Raw genomic sequence first — 22637 nt, 5'->3', positions numbered from 1 at the left:
GATAATGTCATTGTATTCCAGCCTGGGTGATAGAGAGACCCTGTCTGGAAAAAAAAGAGAATCTTAAAGTCCTTTGAGAGTTAAATTTTTAAAGCCAAAAAAGAAAGAAACTGTCTACCACTCCCTGATTAACTCTGAAACAGTTCTGCATTTCTGCAAATAGCAGAAGTTATTTCTAGGACTGAAATAATGACCTCACTTTCCCAGGCATGTAGGTGCAGCTGTTTTGATTGTGGGAAGGTCAGGAATGTCAAAAACTCACACATGGACTCATGGTGAATCTTTGCATAAACAAATATGATTATATGATTTCTTTTTTTTTTTTTTGAGACAGAGTTTCATTCTTGTTGCCAAGGCTGGAATGCAGTGGCGTGATCTCAGCTCACTGCAAGCTCCGCCTCCAGGGTTCAAGCCATTCTCTTGCCTCAGTCTCCCTAGTAGCTAGGATTACAGGCATGCACCACCACACCTGGCTAATGTATTTTTAGTAGAGATGGGGTTTCTCTACATTGATCAGGCTGGTTTCAAACTCCTGACCTCAGGTGATAGGCCTGCCTCGGCCTCCCAAAGTGCAGGGATTATAGGTGTGAGCCACCGTGCCTGGACCCACAGATATGATCTTTCAATAGGGATTGTTGTGTTAAAGAAAAACTACATATAATAAAAAAAAAAATACTGCATTATATTTCCAGCACTTTGAAACACAACGCAGAAGTCTCTCTTTGGTAGCATTCCACAGATCCTTTAAGCCAAAATAGTTTTTAAAAATAGGACAAATTAAAATTACACTCAGTAACCTGGTCTAATTTTAAATGACCAGAAATTACAAAAGTTTAAAAAAAGTGGAAATGTTGGCAGGTATGTCAACTTAAGGACTTAAAGCTACAAAAACTATCATATATATGCTAATTCTACAGGAAATTATCTTAAGACTTGGAAACAAAATGCAGAAAACCTGATCAGGGCAGTTAAAATTGAATATCCTTGGGAGGAGGAGGAGTGAATAGTGGATAGAGGTAGGATTGTTAGGAAAATTGGAGGGAGGAAGAGAAAGGTCTAATAATCATATCATTTTCTAGGAATTCCCTCATCTACCTTTCTTTGGAAGATACAAGTAAAACCAACATCAGCCAATTTTGGTCAATAAGAAGTTTAAACAATTAAGTATTTTATCATAAAGTTTAATTATGGTTCAGAAAAAAATGAGAGAAAAACTTTCTCTGAAAAAATATATTGACTCTGTATAGCCTGCAGTTATTGAGAGGAGGGGCTGGTAGGTTAAATTACCCTATTTTCTATTCTGAAAATGATATTAATAGAAAGTCCCGTTTCCAGTCTGAGTATAAAGATACATGTGCCCAAAATGGCTGAGAATAAATACAACAGGAAATGCAAAAGCCGCAAAGCTAAGGGCATGCAAGAGAAAATCTCAGAAATACCCAAAGTGGCAACAAGGAACATTTGGCTGGAATCTGAAGTTCTTTCAGTCATCTTTGTCTTTTGCTCCGTGTTTCAGGATGCGTGTGAACTCGATGTAATTGAAGTTCCCCTTTTTGTCAATAGGTGCTTCTCTGTACAGCTCATCCACTTCCTCATCCGTAAACCGATCCCCCATGGTTGTCAGCAGCTCTCTCAGATAATCTTCCTGAATGGTGCCTGGAGAATAAACAGAGAATCAGAATACATACTACTCCTAGCGTTAATTACAAAGAATATCTATGCTTGACTAAGCATGTTCTGTATGTTAAAAACTATAAACATGCAAATATCTGAAATATAGGGTGTCTACCTACTTAAAACAGCCTCAGCAGAGAAGTGCCTAGAAACATGCCCAGCTGCTTAGCAGTATCACTCTGCTCTATCATTCTGCCTCCACATTCAGCTTCTGAGCTCTTGATTAACTAGAGACTAAACCTAGGCCTAAACAAAGTAATAAAAAGTATGGTTAAAGAATCTAAGCCTTATGGTTCCTTCAAGTGGCATGAATGGTCACACCTAATTCTATAAGCAAATAACATTTACCCACCTTACTAAAATCAGCATTCCATCATACACATCAATAAAGTGGTATAGTGGAAAGAATACTGGAAACTTCAAGCCTAGTTTGTTTTTTGGTTTTTTTTTTTTGAGATGGAGTTTTGCTCTTGTTACCCAGGCTGGAGTGCAATGGCACGATCTTGGCTCACTGCAACCTCCGCCTCCTGGGTTCAAACAATTCTCCTGCCTCAGCCTCCTGAGTAGCTGGGACTACAGGCGCACGCCACCGTGCTCGGCTAATTTTTTGTATGTTTAGTAGAGACAGGGTTTCACCATGTTGACCAGGATGGTCTTGATCTCTTGACCTCGTGATCCACTCGCCTCGGCCTCCCAAAGTGCTGGGATTATAGGCGTGAGCCACCAGGCCCGGCCTGTTTTTTTTTTTTTTTTTTTTTTGAGACGGAGTCTCACTCTTGTCACCAAGCTGGAGTACCATGGCACAAACTCAGCTCACTGCAACCTCTGCCTCCCGTGCTCAAACGATTCTCCTGCCTAAGCCTCCTGAGTAGCTGGGACTACAGGTGCACACCACCATATCTAGCTAATTTTTGTATTTTTAGTAGAGATGGGGTTTCACCATATTGGCCAGGATGGTCTCGATCTTTTGACCTTGTGATCTGCCCTGCCCACCTTGGCCTCCCAAAGTGCTGGGATTACAGGCATGAGCCACCTCGCTCAGCCGAGGCCCACTTTTAATAAGCTGTATTATTTTAGGTATTTCACTTCATCCCTGACTTTGATTTTCTCATATGTAAAATGAGATTTGAGCATCAACGATGTGGCAGGCACTGTGCTAGGCAGTGGGGGTATGCAGTGGCAAGCTGAAAGGTGTGCTCTTTACTCTGGGAGTTTGATACCAGAGTTCTCATTAAACCTGCCTGCCTACAAGAATCAGATGTTACCTGATTAATTATCTCGTATTGGTATTTTTAAGATTCTCCAAATAACTGGCTAGTACGTGTACGGAGCCTTGAAAGCCAGAAACCATGCTTCCACCAGCAGGCCCTGGCAACCACCCGTGTTTAAACTAGCCCTGGTATTACAGGCAACCAAAGAGTATGTCTTCCTTCTCTAAACACATTTGGCTATGCCATGTGAGTTGGGAATCATGGAAAATATTCTCTCATTATATTTTCTCTTACATACACTTCTGCCAAAGGATCAGGCCCCTACATAGTTAACATTTTTTTTTTTAGAGTTAACTCTATGCCACACAGTATGCTAAGTACTTCATGTACATCTCACTTCCTCATTAATTCTTACAACAACCCTATGAAGTAGGTAATATTGTCCATTTTACAAATAAGAAAACAGAGGCTTAGAGAAAGTTAAGCAACTTGCCCAAAATTACACAGCTATTATGTGGAACAGGAATTTGAAGCCAAGTAATCTAATTCCAGACCCTAAGTTCTACTGGGTGTATTTTAAAATAAAGTTTAGATGTCAGATTTAAACAATTTGAGAGCTGACAAATACCTAGTAAACACATACAGGATTATAGTGGTGCTACAGCCTGTAACAATTTATACTTCATCCAAGATTGTTCTAGTAGAAGTTTTTTATTTAATACTATTTTCTGAGAGCCTAACACTCGTGGAGTTAACACACTAGGAAAGGGGTAATGTAAGTTTCCCAAAGACGTTTCAAATACAACCTATTCATTGTAAACTACTAACTATTTAGGGCAGATGCAGCTAAGTGAGTGACAAACGCGCCAGAAAAATCTAAAAAAACAGGTGTGTTATAAACCTAAGCACGTTATGTTATCATATTTTAAGTTACTGTATATTTTAGTTACCATAACTTAATATTAAGTCACTTTGTAATTAAAGGTTACCTCCCACTTACCAGTCGCTTCTTCATCAAAGCAAGCAAAAGCATTTCTGATGACATCTTCAGGATCTGTGCCATTTAACTTCTCCCCAAACATGGTGAGGAACATGGTGAAATTGATGGGGCCTGGAGCCTCATTCATCATGGCATCCAGATACTCATCAGTTGGATTCTTCCCTAAATAAATTTTTTTAAAGGGTCATAAATTTAATTACATTATAATACACATCAATTATTAATGACAGTAAACATTTTGGCAATAAAGACTATCATTCATACGGTTTGCTATTTGCACTCATGAAAGCAAAATTATTGGGGGGAAAAGTCTTCTTAATGAATAGGGCCTAATAGTCTAGAGAGTTTATGATATTCCACTGGAATGTCAGAAGGAATAATACTGCTTCCATAAGCAAGATCAGTGTTTTTACACACACACACACCCCAACCCAGTCCTAAGAGAGGGCCAGCAATCTGCTGTTGGTCTGGTGGGAAACACTGTTCCACACTTTACTTGAACCTTAATAGACTCATTAGACAGGCTTCACAGAGCTTTAATAAACATGAAAGGCACCATGGAAATTCTATCTATGTAATAGATTAATACTTAAACTGAGCATTACCTAACGAAGCCAGCATATCATGCAAATCTTCCTTGTCGATGAAACCATCTCTGTTCTGATCAATCATGTTGAAGGCCTCTTTGAACTCCTGAATCTGTGATTGGTCAAACATAGCAAACACATTGGATGTTGCGCGCTGAGGGCGCTTCTTGGTGGTCTTGGTCTTTGCTCTTTTGCTTGACATGGTGGTGGTTAAATCCTAATTAGGAAAGGAAATACAATAAAAACCAAATCAACATCTAAGATTACTTAAGTTTGAATCAAAACCACGATTAACAAAAGTATACAGAATCAACTAGGTAACTCAAATATATTTGAGCTACTTAGAAATGTCTTAATACATCTTAGCCTATCAACAAGATTACATATGTCCCATATTATTATAGCTAACAACAGCTGATAACCAAATCTGCTGATTTGAGAATAAAAAACCAAGAAGCAAAAAAAACTAGGCACTTGGGAAACTGCCAAATTCTATACTTCAGCACTATGAGGGTGCTGAGGGATACTAATTCATCTTCAGTAGGTTCACCCTTTGCAGCCTTAGCCTAAACGAGCTATTCCATAGTACGGTGGACAAAAAGGTGAGGAAGCAGAAAGAATGACTAACTGATGGAACAGGTCTTCATCTCCTAATCTCTATCAGCAAACATTGTTCTTCCACTTTCAACTAACATTTTTCATTGTACTCTCACCTCTGGGCAAAACTAGCTCAAGAAAACTATTTGTTGAAAGGTTAACAGTTAAGAATAAAAAAAAAAAAACTGAAGGGAATTCATCTATACTTTTTATAAACATTACACTCTATCCAAACCAGCTTATTGCATTACAGCCACACTAAATCACTTGAAGTATCTAAGATCTCTAAACAGAAATCAGAGCACAGCTGTTAAAATAATTCTGAAAGTTTTATAAAACATCTAAATGGTAGAAACTACCTTTGCCCTCTTATCTAAATTTATCTCAGTAAAATTTAAGTTAAAATTAAAATGAATGTCTAATAACACCTAAAATAAAAAGGCAATTTTCCTTTTAATACTCAATCTTTAAAAAAGTACAAAAGTTTGTTTGAAGGTAAAAATCCCATAGTCATCAAACAATAAAATTCTACCATACCATCCTTCAGAGTTGCAGTGAAGATGGTAGTCTGCAAAACCGCTTAGCAGCAAAAGAAAGACACTGCATTGAGTTATACTCTTCCAAGCAGGTCTAAAATAGGCACTACTGATTTCACTCTGACCAGGATAACAATTTTAAAGCTTACGTTCTGAAAACAACATTTAGCTATGATGTGGCAAAACACTATGCCATTGCTCTAAAAATAAGACTGTGGACTGCAAAGAATGAGCTACCACCTAGATCTCAGCGCTCCAAAGTGACCCTAAGAATATAACGTTTCCAATGTGTTTAAAAAGTAATTTCTTACATTCTTTCCTTGACGAGAACCACATCGTCCAGGCTAAATACAATTATGAAATAATTAGAAAAGCTCTGCCTCAAATTTTTTAAAGCTAAATCTGTTTTCAGATTTTAATAGGAAATTCCACAAAAGGTAGTCACAAATTCCAGCCCATCCAATATAGCTCTGTATAGCAACTGGAATATATTGTTGGAAAGATATATCCTACACAGCACAGAAGTTATGAATACATGCTGCTCCCATATTTCCTAGTAATTCTTTAATAAACTTTTAAGAGGCTGCGTTTCATAACTTAAACCATTCACCAATGCGTATTTTCATTCTATAATACCTTTTGGGGGTAGTAAATCCCATCAATATCTCAACTACACAGGGTTGTACTTTCCTCTTCTGTTATAAATGCTGTCTTAAAAACTACAGTTATACAGTATAATATTCCTCCACCTCTTAAATGTACTCAAGGACTTGGAGCAAGAGGTTGAGACCCAATGAGTGGCACATTTACCAGTCCATATCACTTTAATAGTTTAGGCATGTCACGCCTTTGCAAGCCAAAGCACATCTTTAAAAATAGTTTTGTGTGACAACATTGTCTTTCCCTAATGATGCAGAAATGTCAGCTATTTTAAGAACAAAGAAACTGATGAGGTCAAATGGCTGACACAACTGGTTTAATCTATTATACAAAATCTCATATTACTAAATTTACGGGGGGTCCTCTAGATACCTTTTCAAAATACTCAGTTTTGGTTGTAAAGTAATATGTTTTTGAATTCTGATGTATTTCCTATTCTTTTAATCATGCATTTCTTTGGATTTTGTAAATGTATTATAAAATAGATTTTTGAAGGTTTTTTTTTTTTGGTCAACACTGACAATGGCCTCATATAGAACTCTTTTTCAGCACATTCAATACTTAATCTTATCAATTTTATTATGATCAGCTAATTACACTAACGTGTATCAACTGTCATATTAATTATGTGGAATACTAGTTAAGAGTTAAGAAATGTAAGGCATGTGTCCTATCTTCAAGGAGCTTAAAATACAGTTGGGGAGCCAACTATAAAGAAATGAGATGATTGGTTCAACTTATGAAATGAGTCACATCGTTTTCATTCCAGAGCTATGACTCTAAACTTAAAACAATGTGTCACAATAATGAAAAATAATTCATAAGATGGTACATAATTATCAAATGCTGTGAGTTCAGAAAAGATACTCCTTTTCTGAAGTAGTTAAGGGACTGAGGAGGAGGAAGACCTTGAAAAACTCAGTGTGAGATCATTTAGAAGCTATAAGGCATCATTAGAATTAAGAGATTTGAGTGTTAATCTTAATTCTAACAAATTAAGGTAGTTAATTCTACCGAAAACTGATAGTGTAAAGTTGAGCAAGTTACTACCTAGGCCTTTACTTTTTCGAGGAAGCTGGATTCTGATTTTCCACCAGAAACCTGGAGTCTTTCAGTGACAGGGAGTTTGGCTTCACAGTCACTGTTCCAAAATACAGAAACTGGGGCTTTTTTTCCTGTCATAAGAAAAGTGTGGGTGGAATAAACAATGGTGGAGGGATGATCTCAAGGAGCAGATCAATTCTGATATTGTCAGGGTCCTTGTTGCTCTGACTCTAGTTTGCTATTCATTTTACTTTCCCTCAAGCAAGTTAAGATTGTCATTCTTCATGTAATAAGCCTTCAGCAAATGCACAACTCTCATGTAAATTTTAAAAACCTTAATCTAAAAAATGTGAAATTACTTTTTACAAAAAGCAAGATAGGGTAAAATAAATTGAAAATATTTCACATCAATGTAATTATTCTTCAGGATGCAAAGATGGCCAGGTAAAGACCCGAGGTGCCCAAATTACGAAGCTCCTCAATCATAAAGTTGAGTCTTTATTTTTGAAGGATTAAATGAAAGATCTTTGGTGTGAAGGGGTATCTGTTGTGTGAAACTGGAAAGCAGGGAGACTTAGAGAACAGGCTTCTACAAAATATAAGAGGATTTCAGATGCATGAGAAAGTGGATGAAGGGCAACCCGGATACTGAAGTTTACAGATGTAAAGGAGCATAAGCTTTTTTTAAGTCAGGAGAGTGGAGTGCTGGTGGTAATGAATCTGGTTTTTATTTTGTTGTGTTTTAGCTCAGAATCATTATCGGCTATATAAAATCACGATTAAGGAAAATTTTAGACTAGATTAATAGGTGGGAGAAACAAGAGATTCTCAAAGTGGCTTTCCCCACACACCAAAGGACACGAGATTTTTCAGAAACTATGTTCTAGAAACTATGTTCACTTACAAAATGGTACTTATCCATACCAATATATACACTGGAATCCTCTGGTTAGAATCCTAGAGTCCAGCATTTACAAAGTGATAATAAACACAAAATAATCTAGAAACTTTTTCTACAAAAAGGACACTCAAATTGATAAGATTCTAAGAAATATGAGATATTCTCCATGAAAAAAACTACCATCTTACAAAACACTGCGCAGTGTGACAGCACCTACTATTTGGTTGGCTTTCCAAACCCTGTCCAAATAATATACTGCCTCATTTAGTCAATACACTTTTTAAAAAACCTAAGTATAAGTAATTTTCTGGTGCTAACCACAATTTTTAGAAAGTGTATTTTCAAGTTGGTGCTTCCGTTCCAAGTAAATCAAGTTTTCATTTCTTATGCAAACTTCCGATTGAAGGTAGGATTCGTCACCTTGGATTGCCACACCCAGAAGTTCTCACCAATTGACAAAGACAATTTAGCTGTGACGGCTGACTTGCCAGTATAAAGCCTTGCTTTTGAAAATTAAGTGCTTTTCTGATTACCGTTTATCAGAGCCCTTCCAGAACATAAAACAAACACCAATAATTTTAAGAAATATTCACTTTATTCACCTTTCCATATAAAACTTTTTGCACTGAAGTTAAAATCTCTGCTAAATCCATAGGTCTCTCAAGAACTGATATATATACACATGCATATACCCACTAAATTAAAAGAAAACACTTCCGTCGCGAATTGAGTTAACCCAAAGTTTCCCCTCAAATGGGACAAGGTATTATATTTTGGAGTTTTTCCTAGAGCCACAAACTAAACGCCAAATCTCTTTGTCACTGCTTAAAGAAAAGTTCTAATTACAGGAGCGGATACTGAGCTGAGGAACTTAACAATTTGAGTTGGTTATTCCTACCACACGTAGCCACACAGCTGCAACAGCTGCAGCAGGAGGGACAATGGGCTACGTTTTTTGCGCAAACTCTCTTGAATAGGGCAAATTGACGTTAGAAACTAAAATAGTCCCGGAGTCAGCTCTGTAGGGGTCGGGTTTCGCGGGCCCGGCAGTCGCCCAAGCTCAAGGCGCCAGTGAGCGAAGCCACATTTCCAGAGCTCCAAGTTAGGGCACAGGAGCGAAGTTAGGGTCTGGGCCACTTCCGGCCATGGCCTCGGATCCCAGAAACGGGGACCTGGGTGGCACACCTGCTCAGGTGCGTTCCCGGCACTCGGAGCCCCGCCGCCCTCCAGCTACCCCGCGGAGACGGATCCCCGGGATGGGTCATACGCGCCCGACCGCGAGCATCACTCACCCGGCACAGTTACAAGAATCCGAGCACCTCAGCGAGCCCTTTGCTGCAGCTCTCACCACCCTGCTACCTAGAGAGCGGCTAAACACCACCGCTTCCGGCCGCCGCTTAGCAAGCCGGAAGGAAGCTAGGTCACCATTCTTGGCCGGCGGAGTGGGCCTGACTTCATGGAGGGGCGACAGGGAGGGAAGTAGCCAGTGTGGTCAGCGGGCGCGGTATTGACCAAGTGCAAGAGAAGGAAGTATAAAGTGGGTAACCTAAAATATAGAGCAATATATAATGGTTCGTTGGGTCCTGTTACTGAGTTCCCTTCTTTTTTGTACCTTTTCTTGCAGCGTTAAGTCTTCCTCCCCCCATTCTTTCCGCAGATGGTTGCGTCCGTCCTGTGGCTTTGCCCCGCCGCACATTCCAGGGCTCCGCGAAGGGTAGGGCCGGTCGCTTTAAGTCCTTGTAAGGAAATCGAAGAGAGGGCTGCAGCCCCACGTGACTGGCCCTCGCCCCGCCCCAAGCGCCGGGCTCTGGCCTCTGGGCGGTAGTGCGCCTGCGCTTGACGCGCAGTTGCGGGGCCTGGGTCTCTGCCTGAGGGGCTTGGAGCCGCGCGCGACGCCACGGAGCAGGCCTTGCTGCTAACCATTTGATATCCGTGTGCAGTGCAGTTTTATGAAGTGCTCCGCCCGCTCCATATAGGAGGAAACGTTTTGTATCCGTGGGACCCTCAGCCAAGCGCCCACTATCTTTTTTGCCCAGACGGATTTCCTAAGGTCACGAGTGGCTGGAGACTTCCTTCCTGTTGAAAAGCACTGACCGTCGTTTTTCCCTGGCAGAGCCCCTTGGACTCTGACTAGCAAGGGCAGCCTGATCCGGATCTCTCTAGGAAGGAAGGCGGCACTTCGCCGCGCCTCTCGCTCCGAGGAGGACTTGCGGCTCGGGGAAAACAGGCATCAAAACCCGGGCCTGTTTCTCCCGAGTTCTCCTTGCCTAGAACAGTTCTTGACAATGAATCTTACTAAAGAGAGAAAGTACCCCCCGGACACACACTTCATGTTTTTCCACCCAGAGTCTGATAAAAAGACTTGCTCTGGCCCCCTCGGCAGTCTGACGTCATCTGCCGGAGGAGTGAGTGGGATGCGCTCACACTCGGGCCGTCCCGGCACGAGCGGACAGTGGCCAGTGCGGCTCCCGCGGCCACAGCCCTTCTGAAGTTTGGTCTTCGCCGTCACAGCAGGCCGTCACTTGACTCCTTCTGGAAGGGACAGTTTTACTGTAAACGCTGCGGGAATCGTATCTTTGAAGTATTCGTAGCTTCTTTCTTGAGGAATCTCTGGAACATTCCGTGTGTCAACCACTAACATTCCAAGGTTTACTTCGCGATAAAGTCGCGGGAAAGAAAATAATTGATCCAGTTCCACAGGTGATTGAAACAAAGGTGATTTGTTTCCCAAACTTCCTTGATGGTAAGAATTACTTGGGGTACTAATTAAAAATACAAATAGGCGGGGCGTGGTGGCTCACGCCTGTAATCCCAGCACTTTGGGAGGCCGAGGCTGGTGGTTCACCAGGTCAAGAGATCAAGGCCATCCTGGTCAACATGGTGAAACTCCATCTCTACCAATAATACAAAAGTTAGCTGGGCATGGTGGCGCATGCCTGTAGTCCTAACTCGGGAGCTAACTCGGTAGCTAACTCGGGAAGCTGAGGCGGGAGAATTGCTTGAACCCAGGAGACGGAGGTTGCGGTGAGCCGAGATCGTGCCATTGCACTCCAGCCCGGGTAACAAAAGCAAAACTCCGTCTCAAAAAAACAAAACAAAACAAAAAAAAGAATAATTGCGTCATTTCCAACCTGCTAAATCAGAGTCTCCAGGGGTAGGTCCTGGGAAGCCATCCATGTAACGGGGAGTCCTAAGTGGGCCTCTTATCAGGGAGGGTGGGGACTCAGCGAGAGGGCAGGCAGCGACGGGGCGAACCCCAGATGGCTGCGTGGATGCATTTGTTCCTGCAGTTTGCAAGCACCTGCAGTGCATGGACACCTCCACAGGGTGGTGGCCTGTCACCACGAGAGCACCAGCTCCGCCAGCGTCCTCTCCAGAGGACACTTAGAGCAGAAGGAAACGGACAGTTCTGCCTTCCCCTCAGCTTGAAGGTGACATTCTTTTGCTTCTCTAGAGTCAGATCATTTCCTTGTATTCCTTCCACTTAGTCATCAGGTATTAAACAGCAACTGCATTGCCAAGCACTGTGGTGGGGGCTTGGTTTTCTGGAACAGAACACAGTTAATGCTACCTTGGGGTGGTGAGGGGTGGAATGGAAAGAATGAGGAGTTAGCAGGGTATCAGGGAACAGGGTGGAACAGATATTTACAGTACAGTTAGGGTCTATTGAAGGAGAACAGATGAAGAATAAACTTGTCTGGGAACTAGTGGAAGGTGTCCCCGCAAGGGATATTAAAGAGCTGATTCTAGAATCCAGTGGGGAAGGAGAGGAGAGAGAGATGCCAGGCAGAGGGAGCAGCATGTCTGATTGTCTAGAGGTGATCAGAGGGCCTGGCTGATTGAAGATGAACAGGAATTTTGTAGTCTGTGTTCATTCATTCATTTATTCATTCCACAACTATGGCTATAAAAATAGTCAACCAATGTGGAAAAAAAAAACATTTGAATAAAATGTTCTTCAGATGTCCACCTAGTGTTTTGATATTCAGTTTTGATGATTGGACCACCATCAAAGGCCTCTGACTCTTTCTGATACTTCTATCCTTTTGGACCCTATGGGAGATCTTTGCCCCCACGTGATAATCTTCTTCCCACCTTTTTAGTAAAAGGTTGGAGACTTGAATTCTGTTCCAAATAGAGTGAAACAGGGTCTTGCTCTATTGCCCAGGCTGGAGTGCATGGCCCGATCATAGCTCACTGCAGCCTCGATCTCCGAGGCTCAAGCCATCCCTCAATCTTTTGACCAATACTCAGTAAGAAATTTAGTTCTCTAAGAAATACTTGACTACCTATAATGTTTTTCAAATTTTTCAATTCTGTTATTAGTCTGCTTCAGCTGCCATACAAAATACTACACACTGGGTGGCTTAAATGACAGAAATGTATTTCTCACACTTCTGGAGGCTAGGAAGTCCAAGATCAGAGTGGTGGCCAATTCAATTGAAGGCCCTCATCCTGACTTGCAGATAATCAGTCGCCTTCTCTCTGTGTTCTCACGTAGCAAAAAGAGCTCCCTCTTCTTTTTTTCTTTTTAAAAAAAAATTTTATTTTTTGAATTCTTATTCTTATTTACTTATTTTTTTTGAGACAGAGCCTTGCTCTGTTGCCCAGGCTGGAGTGCAGTGGCACGATCTTGGCTCACTGCAACCTCTGCCTCCCAGGTTCAAGTGATTCTTGTGTCTCAGCCTCCTGAGTAGCTGGGATTACAGGCACATGCCACCACACCTGGCTAATTTATGTGTATTTTTGTAAATACAGGATCTCCCCATGTTGCTGAGACTTGGTCCTGAACTCCTGAGCTCAAGCTGTCTGCCTGCCTTGGCCTCAAAAGTGTTGAGATTACAGGCATGAGCCACCATCCTGGCCCATGCTCTTGTCTATTTGCTATCAGTTTTATATCTTTTGTCTCTTCACACCTCTCACACATTCTACTCCATCCCCACTCTCAGTTGATGATCTTGTTTCTAAGTCTGAGAAGATAATGGCTCTCACAATCCCCCACCACATTTACTCACCTCTTCATACTTTGTCCTCCCCTTCCTCTCCTGCTAACTAGAGAGGAGCTCTCCTTGCTCCTACAGAAAGCCAGCTCCTCTGTTTTCTTGGTTATGCCACACCAGCAGTTCTGCCCTCTCCTGCATCATCAAGTTCTCTCTCTCTCTATTGGAGTATCCCCATCAACAGAAATGCTATATTGTACCCCATATGTAGTAAGCAGACCCCCAAAATATATCCCTGTTCTAATTCCCAGAACCTGTGAATATGTTAGGTTACACAGTACACAGCAAGGAGAATCAAGTGAGAAGATTTGGAATGAAGATTGCTAAGGAGCTGACCTTAAAATACAGAGATTATCCAGTATTATTCATGTATATAGTGTCACCGCAAGAGGTCTTAAAAGATGAATCAGGAGGAAGAAGAGGGAGGCAGAAGGCTTAGAGAAAGATGTGACTGTGGAAGGAGGGCCAAAGAGATACAATGTTGCTGGTCTTAAAGATGGAAGAAGGGGTCAGGAGCAGGAAGCTTCCAGAAGCTGAAACAAACAAGGTACTGATTCTCCCCTAAAGCCTCAGGAAATGAACAAAAGTCTCCCTGACAGCTTAATTTTAGCCTAATGAGACCCACATTTGACTTCCAACCTACAAGACTAAGATGACTAAATTGCATTGTTTTAAGCCACTAAATTTGTGGTAATCTGTTAGCAGCAATAGAAAACTAATCTACCATATCACAACGACAAAAACTCCCTTTAGCTACTGTCCTATTTTCTTGCTCCCTTTTAGAAAACTCTTTAAAGGAGTCACCTGTACTCACTGGTTCTCAATGCCCCCCCCCAACTTTAGTAATTTAGTAAAATGTATATAACATGAAAATGTCCATCTTAACCATGTTTATTGTATAGCTTAGTGCAGGGGTCCCCAACACCCCCTGCCTACCCCCTGCCTCCCCCCTCCCTCCCCCCTCCCTCCCCCCTCCCCCAGGACCCAGGGAGTGACGGTCTGTATTTACAGCTGCTCCTCCATCACTCACATTACTGCATGAGCTCCACCTGCTGTCAGATCCTATCAATGGCATTAGATTCTCTTAGGAGCATGAGCTCTATTGTGAACTGCATATGTGAGGCATCTAGGTTGCATGCTCCTTATGAGAATCTAATGCCTGATGATCTGCCACTTTCTGCCATCATCGCCCAAATGGGACCATCTAGTTGCAGGAAAACAAGCCCAGGGCTCTCACTGATTCTACATTATGGTGAGTTGTACAACTATTTCATTATATATTACAATGTAATAATAATATAAAGTGCACTATAAATGTAATGAGTTGAATCATCCTGAAATCACTGTGCCCCCTCTTACCACCACCTCTGCCCAGTCCCTGAAAAAATTGTCTTCCACAAAACTGATCCCTTGTGCCAAAAAGGTTGGGGACCACTGGCTTAGTGGATTAAGTATAGTTTTAATGTTGTGCATCACCACCATCCAACTCCACAACTCTTTGCATCTTGTAAAACTGAAATTCTGTGACCATTCCTCCCTTCTCCCTAGTAACCACCATTCTGCTTTCTGTCTAGATTCTGACCACTCTAAGTATTTCATATAAGTTATGGAATCATAGAGTACTTTGTCTTTTTGTGACTGGCTTATTTCACTTACCATAATGTTCCTGAGGTTCGTGGATGTTGTAACATGTCAGAATGTCTTTCCTTTTTAAGGCTGAATGATATTTCGTGATATGTATACACCACATTTTGCTTATCTGTTTGTTTGTTGATGAACACTTGGGTTGCTTCTACATTTTAGCTATTGTGAGTAGTGCTGCTATAACCATGGGTGTACAAACCCAGTTCTCTCTTTATTCTAGTTTTTGCTTTTTTCTTCCTCAGTGATCCTTTTCTGACCAATCCTTTCTTGAATCTGCTACAAGAAATCTTTTTTTCCTGACCACTCCATCAAATGTGTGTTTATCAAAGTCACCAGTGACTTCTATATCCCCATAGCTAATTTTCAGTTCTCAAATAGTATTTGAAAAAGTGATCACTCCCTTACCTTTAAAATACCTTCTTCTCTGGCTTCCAAGATACCACACTCTCCTGGTTTCTGCATTCATTTGTGATTACTCTTCATTCTCCTTTGCCAAGTCCTCCTAATTTCACTAATCACTAGGAGTAGCCGAGGATTCAGTGCTTGAATCTCTTCTCTTTTCTGTCGACAGTCCTTTTGAGCTGGCCTCATCCACTCTCATAGCTTTAAATACCACTTATACACTGATCACCAATTGTTTGTCTCTAGCCCAGAATCTCTGACCTCTACTCCAGATTCGTGTATCTAACCACTCACTTGACATCTCCATGAGGAGGTCTGTTGGGCATCTAAACCTTCACACTCCACAACTGATCTAATTTTACCTCCAAAACCTGCTCATCCTGTTTATCTTCTCAGGCCGAAAACCTTTGACTCATCTTTGCCATATTTTTCTTTTTTTTTTTTTTTTTTGAGATGGAGTCTCACTCTGCCACCCAGGTTGGAGTGCAATGGCATGATTTCAGCTCACTGCAACCTCTGCCCCCTAGGTTCAAGCGATTCTCCTGCCTTGGCCTCCTGAGTAGCTGGGATTACAGGTGCCTGCCACTGTATTCAGCTAACTGTTGTATTTTTAGTACAGACGGGGTTTCACCATCTTGATGAGACTGGTCTTGAACTTCTGACCTTGTGATCCACCTGCCTTGGCCTCTCAAAGTGCTGAGATTACAGGCATGAGCCACCGTACCTGGTCTGCTACCTCTTTTTCTTTTCTCCCCCTCACTCAACCTTTCTGGTAGGGTTTTCTGTCTACTTTGTTCACAGAAGTATCTCCATGTTCTAAAACCATAATTAGCACAAGCCTAGTAGGGAAGTCCTTCAAAATATATCCAGAATTTCATTAAGTCTCGCCTTCTCTACTGCTACTATTCCAGTGCAAGTCATCGTCATCTCAAGTCTGGATTTTTGTTATAGCCTCCTAAAGAGGTCTGAGTAGTTTTCTTACTTCCTTTTCTTCCTGTAGTCTGTTCTCCACATAGCAGAGTAATCCTTTAAACTAGAGCATATCATTGTTCTGCCTGATACCCTCCATCGTGTAGTGTCCTACTACCTCTACTTACGTCACTACGCTGAGTGAAGTAATGCCTTACCTCATTCAGAATAAAAGCCCAATGTTTTACCATGGCCTGTAAGGCCCAAGAACTCAGATCTGGAAACTTCTCTACTGTCATCTCCTACTTCCTGCCCTCCCCAGTCTGCTCAGCTATATTGACATACCAAATGTTTCTTGAAGAAGTCAGGTAACTGTCCACCTAAAGACCTTTGCATTTGATGTTCCTGATTTCCATGCTCTTTTTGTTTTTTTGTCAACTATTATTATTATAATACAGCACTTGAAAAAAAGTATTTGTAATTTTTTTTTGAGACAGGTCTTTGCTATGCTGCCTAGGCTGGAGCGCAGTGGTGCAATCATGGCTCACTGCAGCCTGGACCTTTCAGGCTCCAGGGATCCTCCCACAACAGCTCCCAAGTAGGTGGGACCACAGGCACGTGTATCACCACGCCCAGCTAATTTTTGTATTTTTGGTGAAGATGAGGTTTCTTTTTTTTTTTTTTTATTTGCTCATGAATCCTGTGTAGTCTTTCAATTTTGCCAATATTGTGAAAGATCATAGAGAGAAATAATAATGAAGTTGTAGTGACATTTTTAAGTGCACCTAATGAAACCACACTTGATGTTCCAGAATATTATCTAGACTTCTCAGTTATACGAGTCAAAAAGTTTTATAATTTTTAGATCAATTAGAGTTGAATATTATTTTTTTTTTTGAGAAAGAAAAAAATAATAAAAAGAATAAAGAAGAGGAAGAAAGAGAAAGAGGAAGAGGGAGAGAGAATGGGGGTATTGCTTTATTGCCCGGGCTAGAATGCAGTCTAAATATGGGTATGCCTATAATTGTCCTTAATAATGGAGACATAAAATAAAATGAGGGAAGAGAATAACAAACAAGGAGCCAACCAACATTTCACTTAAACTTCTAAGTTGATATGATGTGGTACTGATAAGAGTGTATATTTTGTATATTTAAAGTGGAGAGTTCTATAAATGTTAATTACGTTTACTTGTTCCAGATCTGAGTTCAAGTCCTGGATATCGTTGTTAATTTTCTGTCTCATTGATCTGTCTAATATTAATGTTGAAGTCTCCCACTATTATTGTGTGGGAGTCTAAGTCTCTTTATTAGTCTTATATGTCTGGGTATTCCTGTATTGGGTGCATATACATTTAGGATCTTTAGCTCTTCTTGTTGTTGCATTGATCCTTTTATCATTATATAATGTCCTTCTTTGCTTCTTTTGATCTTTGTTGCTTTAACAACTATTTTATCAGAGGCAAAAATTGTAACTTCTGCTTTTTATTTATTTATTTTAGCTCTCTGTTTGGTTGGTAAATCTTTCTCCATCCCTTGTTTTGAGTCTTTGTGTATCCTTGAATGTGAGATGGGTCTGGATGCAGCATACTGATGGGTTTTAGTTTTTTATCTAAATTGTCTGTCTGTCTTTGGATTGGGGGATTTAGTCAATTTAAATATAGAATTAACAATGATATATGTGAGTTTAATACTGCCATTTAATATTTGCTGGCTATTTTGTCCATTAGTTGATGTAAATTCTTCATTATATTGATGTTCTTTTTGGTATTTTTTAGAAAGGCTGATACTGTTTATTCCTTTCTATGTGTAGTGGTTCTTTCAGAAGCTCTTGTAAAGCAGGCCTGGTGGTGATGAAATCTCTGAGTGCTTGCTTGTTCACAAAAAACTTTACTTTTCCTTCACTTATGAAGCTTAGCTTGGCTGGATGTGAAATTCTGGTTTGAAAGTTCTTTTCTTTAAGTATGTTGAATATTGGTCCCCACTGTCTTCTGGCTTGTAGGGTTTCTGCTGAGAGATCTGCTGTAAGTCTGATAGGCTTCCCTTTGTGGGTAACCTGACCTTTCTCTTTGGTTGCCCTTAGTATTTTCTTCTTCATTTCAACCCGGGTAAATCTGACGATTATGTGCCTTGGAGTTGCTCTTCTTGAGGAATATCTTTGTGGTGTTCTCTGTATTACCTGGAGTTGAATATTATCTTGCCTTACTAGGTTGGGAAAATTTTCCTGAATAATATCCTGAAGCGTATTTTCCAGCTTGGATTCATTTTCTTCATCACATTCAGGTACACCTATCAAGCGTAGATTAGGTCTTTTCACATAGTCCCATATTTCTTGGAGACTTTGCTCGTTCCTTTTTATCCTTTTTTCTCTAATCTTGTCTTCTTGTTTTATTTCATTGAGTTGGTCTTCGACCTCTGATATCCTTTCTTCTGCTTGATCAATTCGGCTGTTAAAACTTGTGCATACTTCACGTAGTTCTTGTATTGTGTTTTTCAACTCCATCAATTCACTTATATTCCTCTCTAAATTGTGTATTCTTGTTAACATTTCGTCAAACCTTTTTTCAAAGTTCTTAGTTTCTCTGGATTGTGTTAGAACAAGTTCTTTTAATTCACAGAAGTTTCTCATTATCCACATTTTGAAGCCTGCTTCTGTAATTGGAACACACTCGTTCTCCATCAAGCCTTGTTCCGTTGCTGATGAGGAACTGTGATCCCCTGCTGAGGGAGAGGCTTTCTGATCTTGGGTATTCTCAGCCTTTTTTGGCTGTTTTCTTCCCTTCGTTGTAGATTTATCCATCTGTGGTCTTTATAATTACCGTCTTTGTAATTGGGTTTCTGAGTGGACGTCCAACTTATTGATTCTCAGCACCAAAATCTGAGCAACCCACTGCGCCGACTAAATCAGCGGCGTTAAGATTGATGGTGCTTTTCTGACTCTGCACCAAGAACCGACGCTCTGAGGCGCTGGCAAAACCGCCTTGCCGGTCACAAGAGTCGCGCTGGCGACCCGTGGGGCTCCTCCGCTGGGAATCTCCTGGTGCGTGAGCAACAAGAATTCATGTGAAGGTGTGGCGTCCTCTCGTTCTTTGCGCTTTCACTGGGAGCTACAATCCCGAGCTGCTAGTGATCAGCCATCTTGGATCTCTCTCCAGATTTCCATGCTTTCTTCAGGTTCTTCACTATTCACGCCCTCAACTCTCTCACATCTTCAAGCAGATATCACCATCTCAGTAAAGCCTTCTCTGGCCATTCCATTTAAGTCTCCATCACCCAGTTTCTACCCCCAGCGCTCCCCTCCCTTGCTTTATTTTTTCCATTGCACTTATTACCTTTAACACATCAGACACTTTACTGACTTTAATATCTATATCCCCTAGTAAGTTCCATGAAGAGGATTTTTTGGCCTGCTTTGTTTACTAAAGCATCTCGAGGCCCAGAAGAATAGTTGGCACATTACAGACACTCAATGCATAAAATGGCATATTGAATGAATGAATCACTGGAAGGCAGAATATAAAGGGAAAGTGAAGAAGCATGAGGCCAACAGGGGCAGCAGAGACTGCGTCTTGAGTGACTTCTCAGCCATGTTTCTGAAGGTTGGTAGGATGCCACTGATACGTCTTAAGCATGGGATCAATATGTTCAGAATTGTATTACTTAAAAATCACTCTAGTAATAGTATGGAGGATAGCAGAAGGTAAGCCTGGGAGAAGCTTAGGATTTCTGACAGATGGTAAGGCCATGCACTGAAGTAAGGAGGACAGGAGGAGAAATAGTTTGGAGGGCAGATTGTGGTAATGGTAGGAAATGATAGTTATCATTTGGGACATTTTGAGGTAGTGGATTAGAAGACAGTACTGAGGCCTTAACCCAAACACAGTACAAAGAGACAAAAAGAAAAACAAATGTAGAAGTGCTGTAAGGAATCATGGAGAATGTATTGAGGTGACAGGGTATATATTTGTGTATAGGAAAGCCAGAACAAGATAAAATGAGAACGATGGAAAAAACAATATCAAAAGTATGCTGGGCCATGCACAGTGGCTTACACCTGTAATCCCAGCACTTTGGGAGGCCAAGGAGGGAAGATTGCTGGAGGCCTGGAGTTGAAGACCGACTGGTGTGGCAACCCGGTGTGACTCCCCATCTCTTAAAAAAAAAAAAAAAAAAAAAATTAAGTGGCCAGGCGTGGTGGCTCATGCCTGTAATCCCAGCATTTCGGGAGGCTGAGGCGGGCGGATCACAAGGTCAAGAGATTGAAGACCATCCTGGCCAACATGATGAAACCCTGTCTCTACTAAAAAAAAATACAAAAATTAGCTGGGCATGGTGGCACGCGCCTGTAGTCCCAGCTACTCAGGAGGCTGAGGCAGGAGAATTGCTTGAACCCAGGAGGTGGAGGTTGCAGTGAGCCGAGATCATGCCACTGCACTCCAGCCTGGCATCTGGCGACAGAGCGAGACTCTGTCTCATTAAAAAAAAAAAAAAAAAAAAAAAAAAAAAATTGAAAGAGATAATGACAGAGTCTTCTGAAACTGAAAGAGAGTCAACATTTTTCATTCAAATGGAGAGTGTACTCTGAATATAAAGCAGGAAAAATAAAATCTATAAAATCTTTTTTTTTTTCTGAGACGGAGTTTCGCTCTTGTTACCCAGGCTGGAGTGCAATGGCGCGATCTCGGCTCACTGCAACCTCCGCCTCCTGGGTTCAAGCAATTCTCCTGCCTCAGCCTCCTGAGTAGCTGGGATTACAGGCACGCGCCACCGTGCCCAGCTAATTTTTTGTATCTTTAGTAGAGACGGGGTTTCACCATGTTGACCAGGATGGTCTCGATCTCTTGACCTCGTGATCCACCCGCCTCAGCCTCCCAAAGTGCTGGGATTACAGGCTTGAGCCATCACGCCCGGCAAATCTATAAAACCTACAGTAAGTTCTGTCACAATGAAGCTTCAGAACATGCAAGGTAAAAGGGAAATGATAAAAGCTGCCAGAACAAAGGTAGTGTCTACAACGGAAGAGTAATTAGGCCAGCAGTGTGCTTTCCTGTAGCAACCATGCAAGCTGAAGGTGGAGCAGCAATACCTTCAAAATGCTGTGAGAAGCACCGCCTACTCCTCACAGTGTGTGTGGGCTGAGTGTGGTGCACTGGCAGCTCTTCCCAAAGGACTTTGGATGCTTTTCTTGAAATCTCTTCAGTCTGAAGATTCATCTTCTTTCCTATAATTCCTGAGGTGGATGATTAACTAGGGGGGTTCAAAAAATTAATGCCACAATCTGTAGCACATCCTGAATCGATGTTCTTGACAAAGAATGTTTCCAGCTTTGGGGACATCTCCCACAATTCTAAAATAATGGGAACGTCATGCTTATCATCCTAGTACACTGGACGATGTTACATAATTTGGGATTGTCCTCTACTGTTTCATGTATGTTTGACTTGCTTCCCAAACTGGCTTGTAAACATATATTACTTTTAAATTAGCTAAGTAGAAGTTTTTCAGTGTATACTTTTAACAATAATAATAACATTATATTCCTCTTCTTTATTGAGCACTTCCTATGAGCCAAGCTCTCTGCAAAGTGTTTTATTCACATTACCTCTCGTTAACATTCCCTGCAAGGTAATGACTGCCACCTCCACTTTACAGATGAGTGAGCTGAAGCTTAGAGAGGTCAGTGAGCTGCCGGGGGTCATATTCTGGGTAAGAGGAAAAGGCAGGAATGTGAAGCATGTCTGTGTGACTTCAAAGCCTGACCTTTCAGCCCCTATGCTATACTGATCAGTAAAACATTCTAACTACTGATAAGAATGACTGTGTTAATAATTTGGAGTGGGAATATTTACTTGAAATGTTGACTTTTTTGTTGTATGGTCTCTTGCAAAATTTCCAGCAAGGTCTAATTCCACTGAAATCAGTGCCTCTGCTTTACTTATACACTTGTACACTTGTAGGTATGTTAGGGCTTTTGATTGGATTCTTTTTTCCTCCAGAGAAGGAATGGTACATGAATCTGTGGACAGTTTCCATTCGTATGACTTGTCAGCATTGAACACACAAGACTTCTTTTTGCATTACCTCGTGCAGTGTTGATTTAGTAAAGCATTCAAGCTCTGGACTGGCAGTGCTACCCAGTAATCCCTGAAGGGCCAAAGGGCCAGAGGTTAAGTTTGGAGGGTCTTTACCAGGGTCTATTTTTCAGTGTCCTGTCATGTGCTACACAGTTCATTATTTGCTTGAGGACAAAGAACAAGCCATGTTAGTAAGGTGGGCATGCTTCCCAAGAGTAACTTAGTCTATTTGTACTCCCAGTACCTTGCAGAGTGCTGGACATGTCATGTGTGCTTAGTAAAAACTTCAGTTAAATCTATTAACTTTAAAAACTTTGGAGCAAAAGTAGTAGAAAAAGTAAGAGAGTTTTAGTAAGTGGGTAAATGATGAAAGTAGTCCTGTGTTGAAACGCAACCAGA

At 41.2% G+C, this 22637-nt stretch overlaps 2 protein-coding genes across 4 annotated transcripts in view; one reads left to right on the top strand and one right to left on the bottom strand.

Annotated features, from left to right (window-relative positions):
- Window positions 1–721: 721 nt before the first annotated feature.
- Window positions 722–9926, bottom strand: LOC101033130 (myosin regulatory light polypeptide 9). 3 transcript variants are annotated; one of them, XM_074383716.1, is made up of 4 exons: window positions 9823–9926; window positions 4491–4689; window positions 3886–4047; window positions 722–1656 (listed from the first exon to the last, which is right to left on the bottom strand). In XM_074383716.1, exons 1-4 carry the CDS (start codon window positions 9904–9906, stop codon window positions 1484–1486), a joined length of 618 nt encoding a protein of 205 aa, XP_074239817.1. In that variant the 5' UTR covers window positions 9907–9926; the 3' UTR covers window positions 722–1483. The 3 variants fall into 3 exon arrangements, with proteins under 3 accessions (XP_074239817.1, XP_003924859.1, XP_003924861.1); XM_003924810.4 differs by lacking the exon at window positions 9823–9926 and adding an exon at window positions 9503–9623; XM_003924812.3 differs by lacking the exon at window positions 9823–9926 and adding an exon at window positions 5607–5713.
- Window positions 9927–10069: 143 nt separating this feature from the next.
- The window catches only part of MYOM1 (myomesin 1), a 194559-nt gene continuing 181991 nt past the window's right edge, over window positions 10070–22637 (top strand). The window contains exon 1 of the mRNA XM_074383712.1: window positions 10070–10953. The gene's annotated coding sequence lies outside the window, so the exon portion shown is untranslated. The remainder of the gene's footprint in view (window positions 10954–22637) is intronic.

The sequence above is a fragment of the Saimiri boliviensis genome, chromosome 13, assembly GCF_048565385.1.
Source record: "Saimiri boliviensis isolate mSaiBol1 chromosome 13, mSaiBol1.pri, whole genome shotgun sequence".
In the NCBI taxonomy this organism is placed as follows: domain Eukaryota; kingdom Metazoa; phylum Chordata; class Mammalia; order Primates; family Cebidae; genus Saimiri; species Saimiri boliviensis.
Note: the sequence above shows the minus strand (reverse complement) of the source record. Positions and strands in the feature narration are given on the sequence as shown.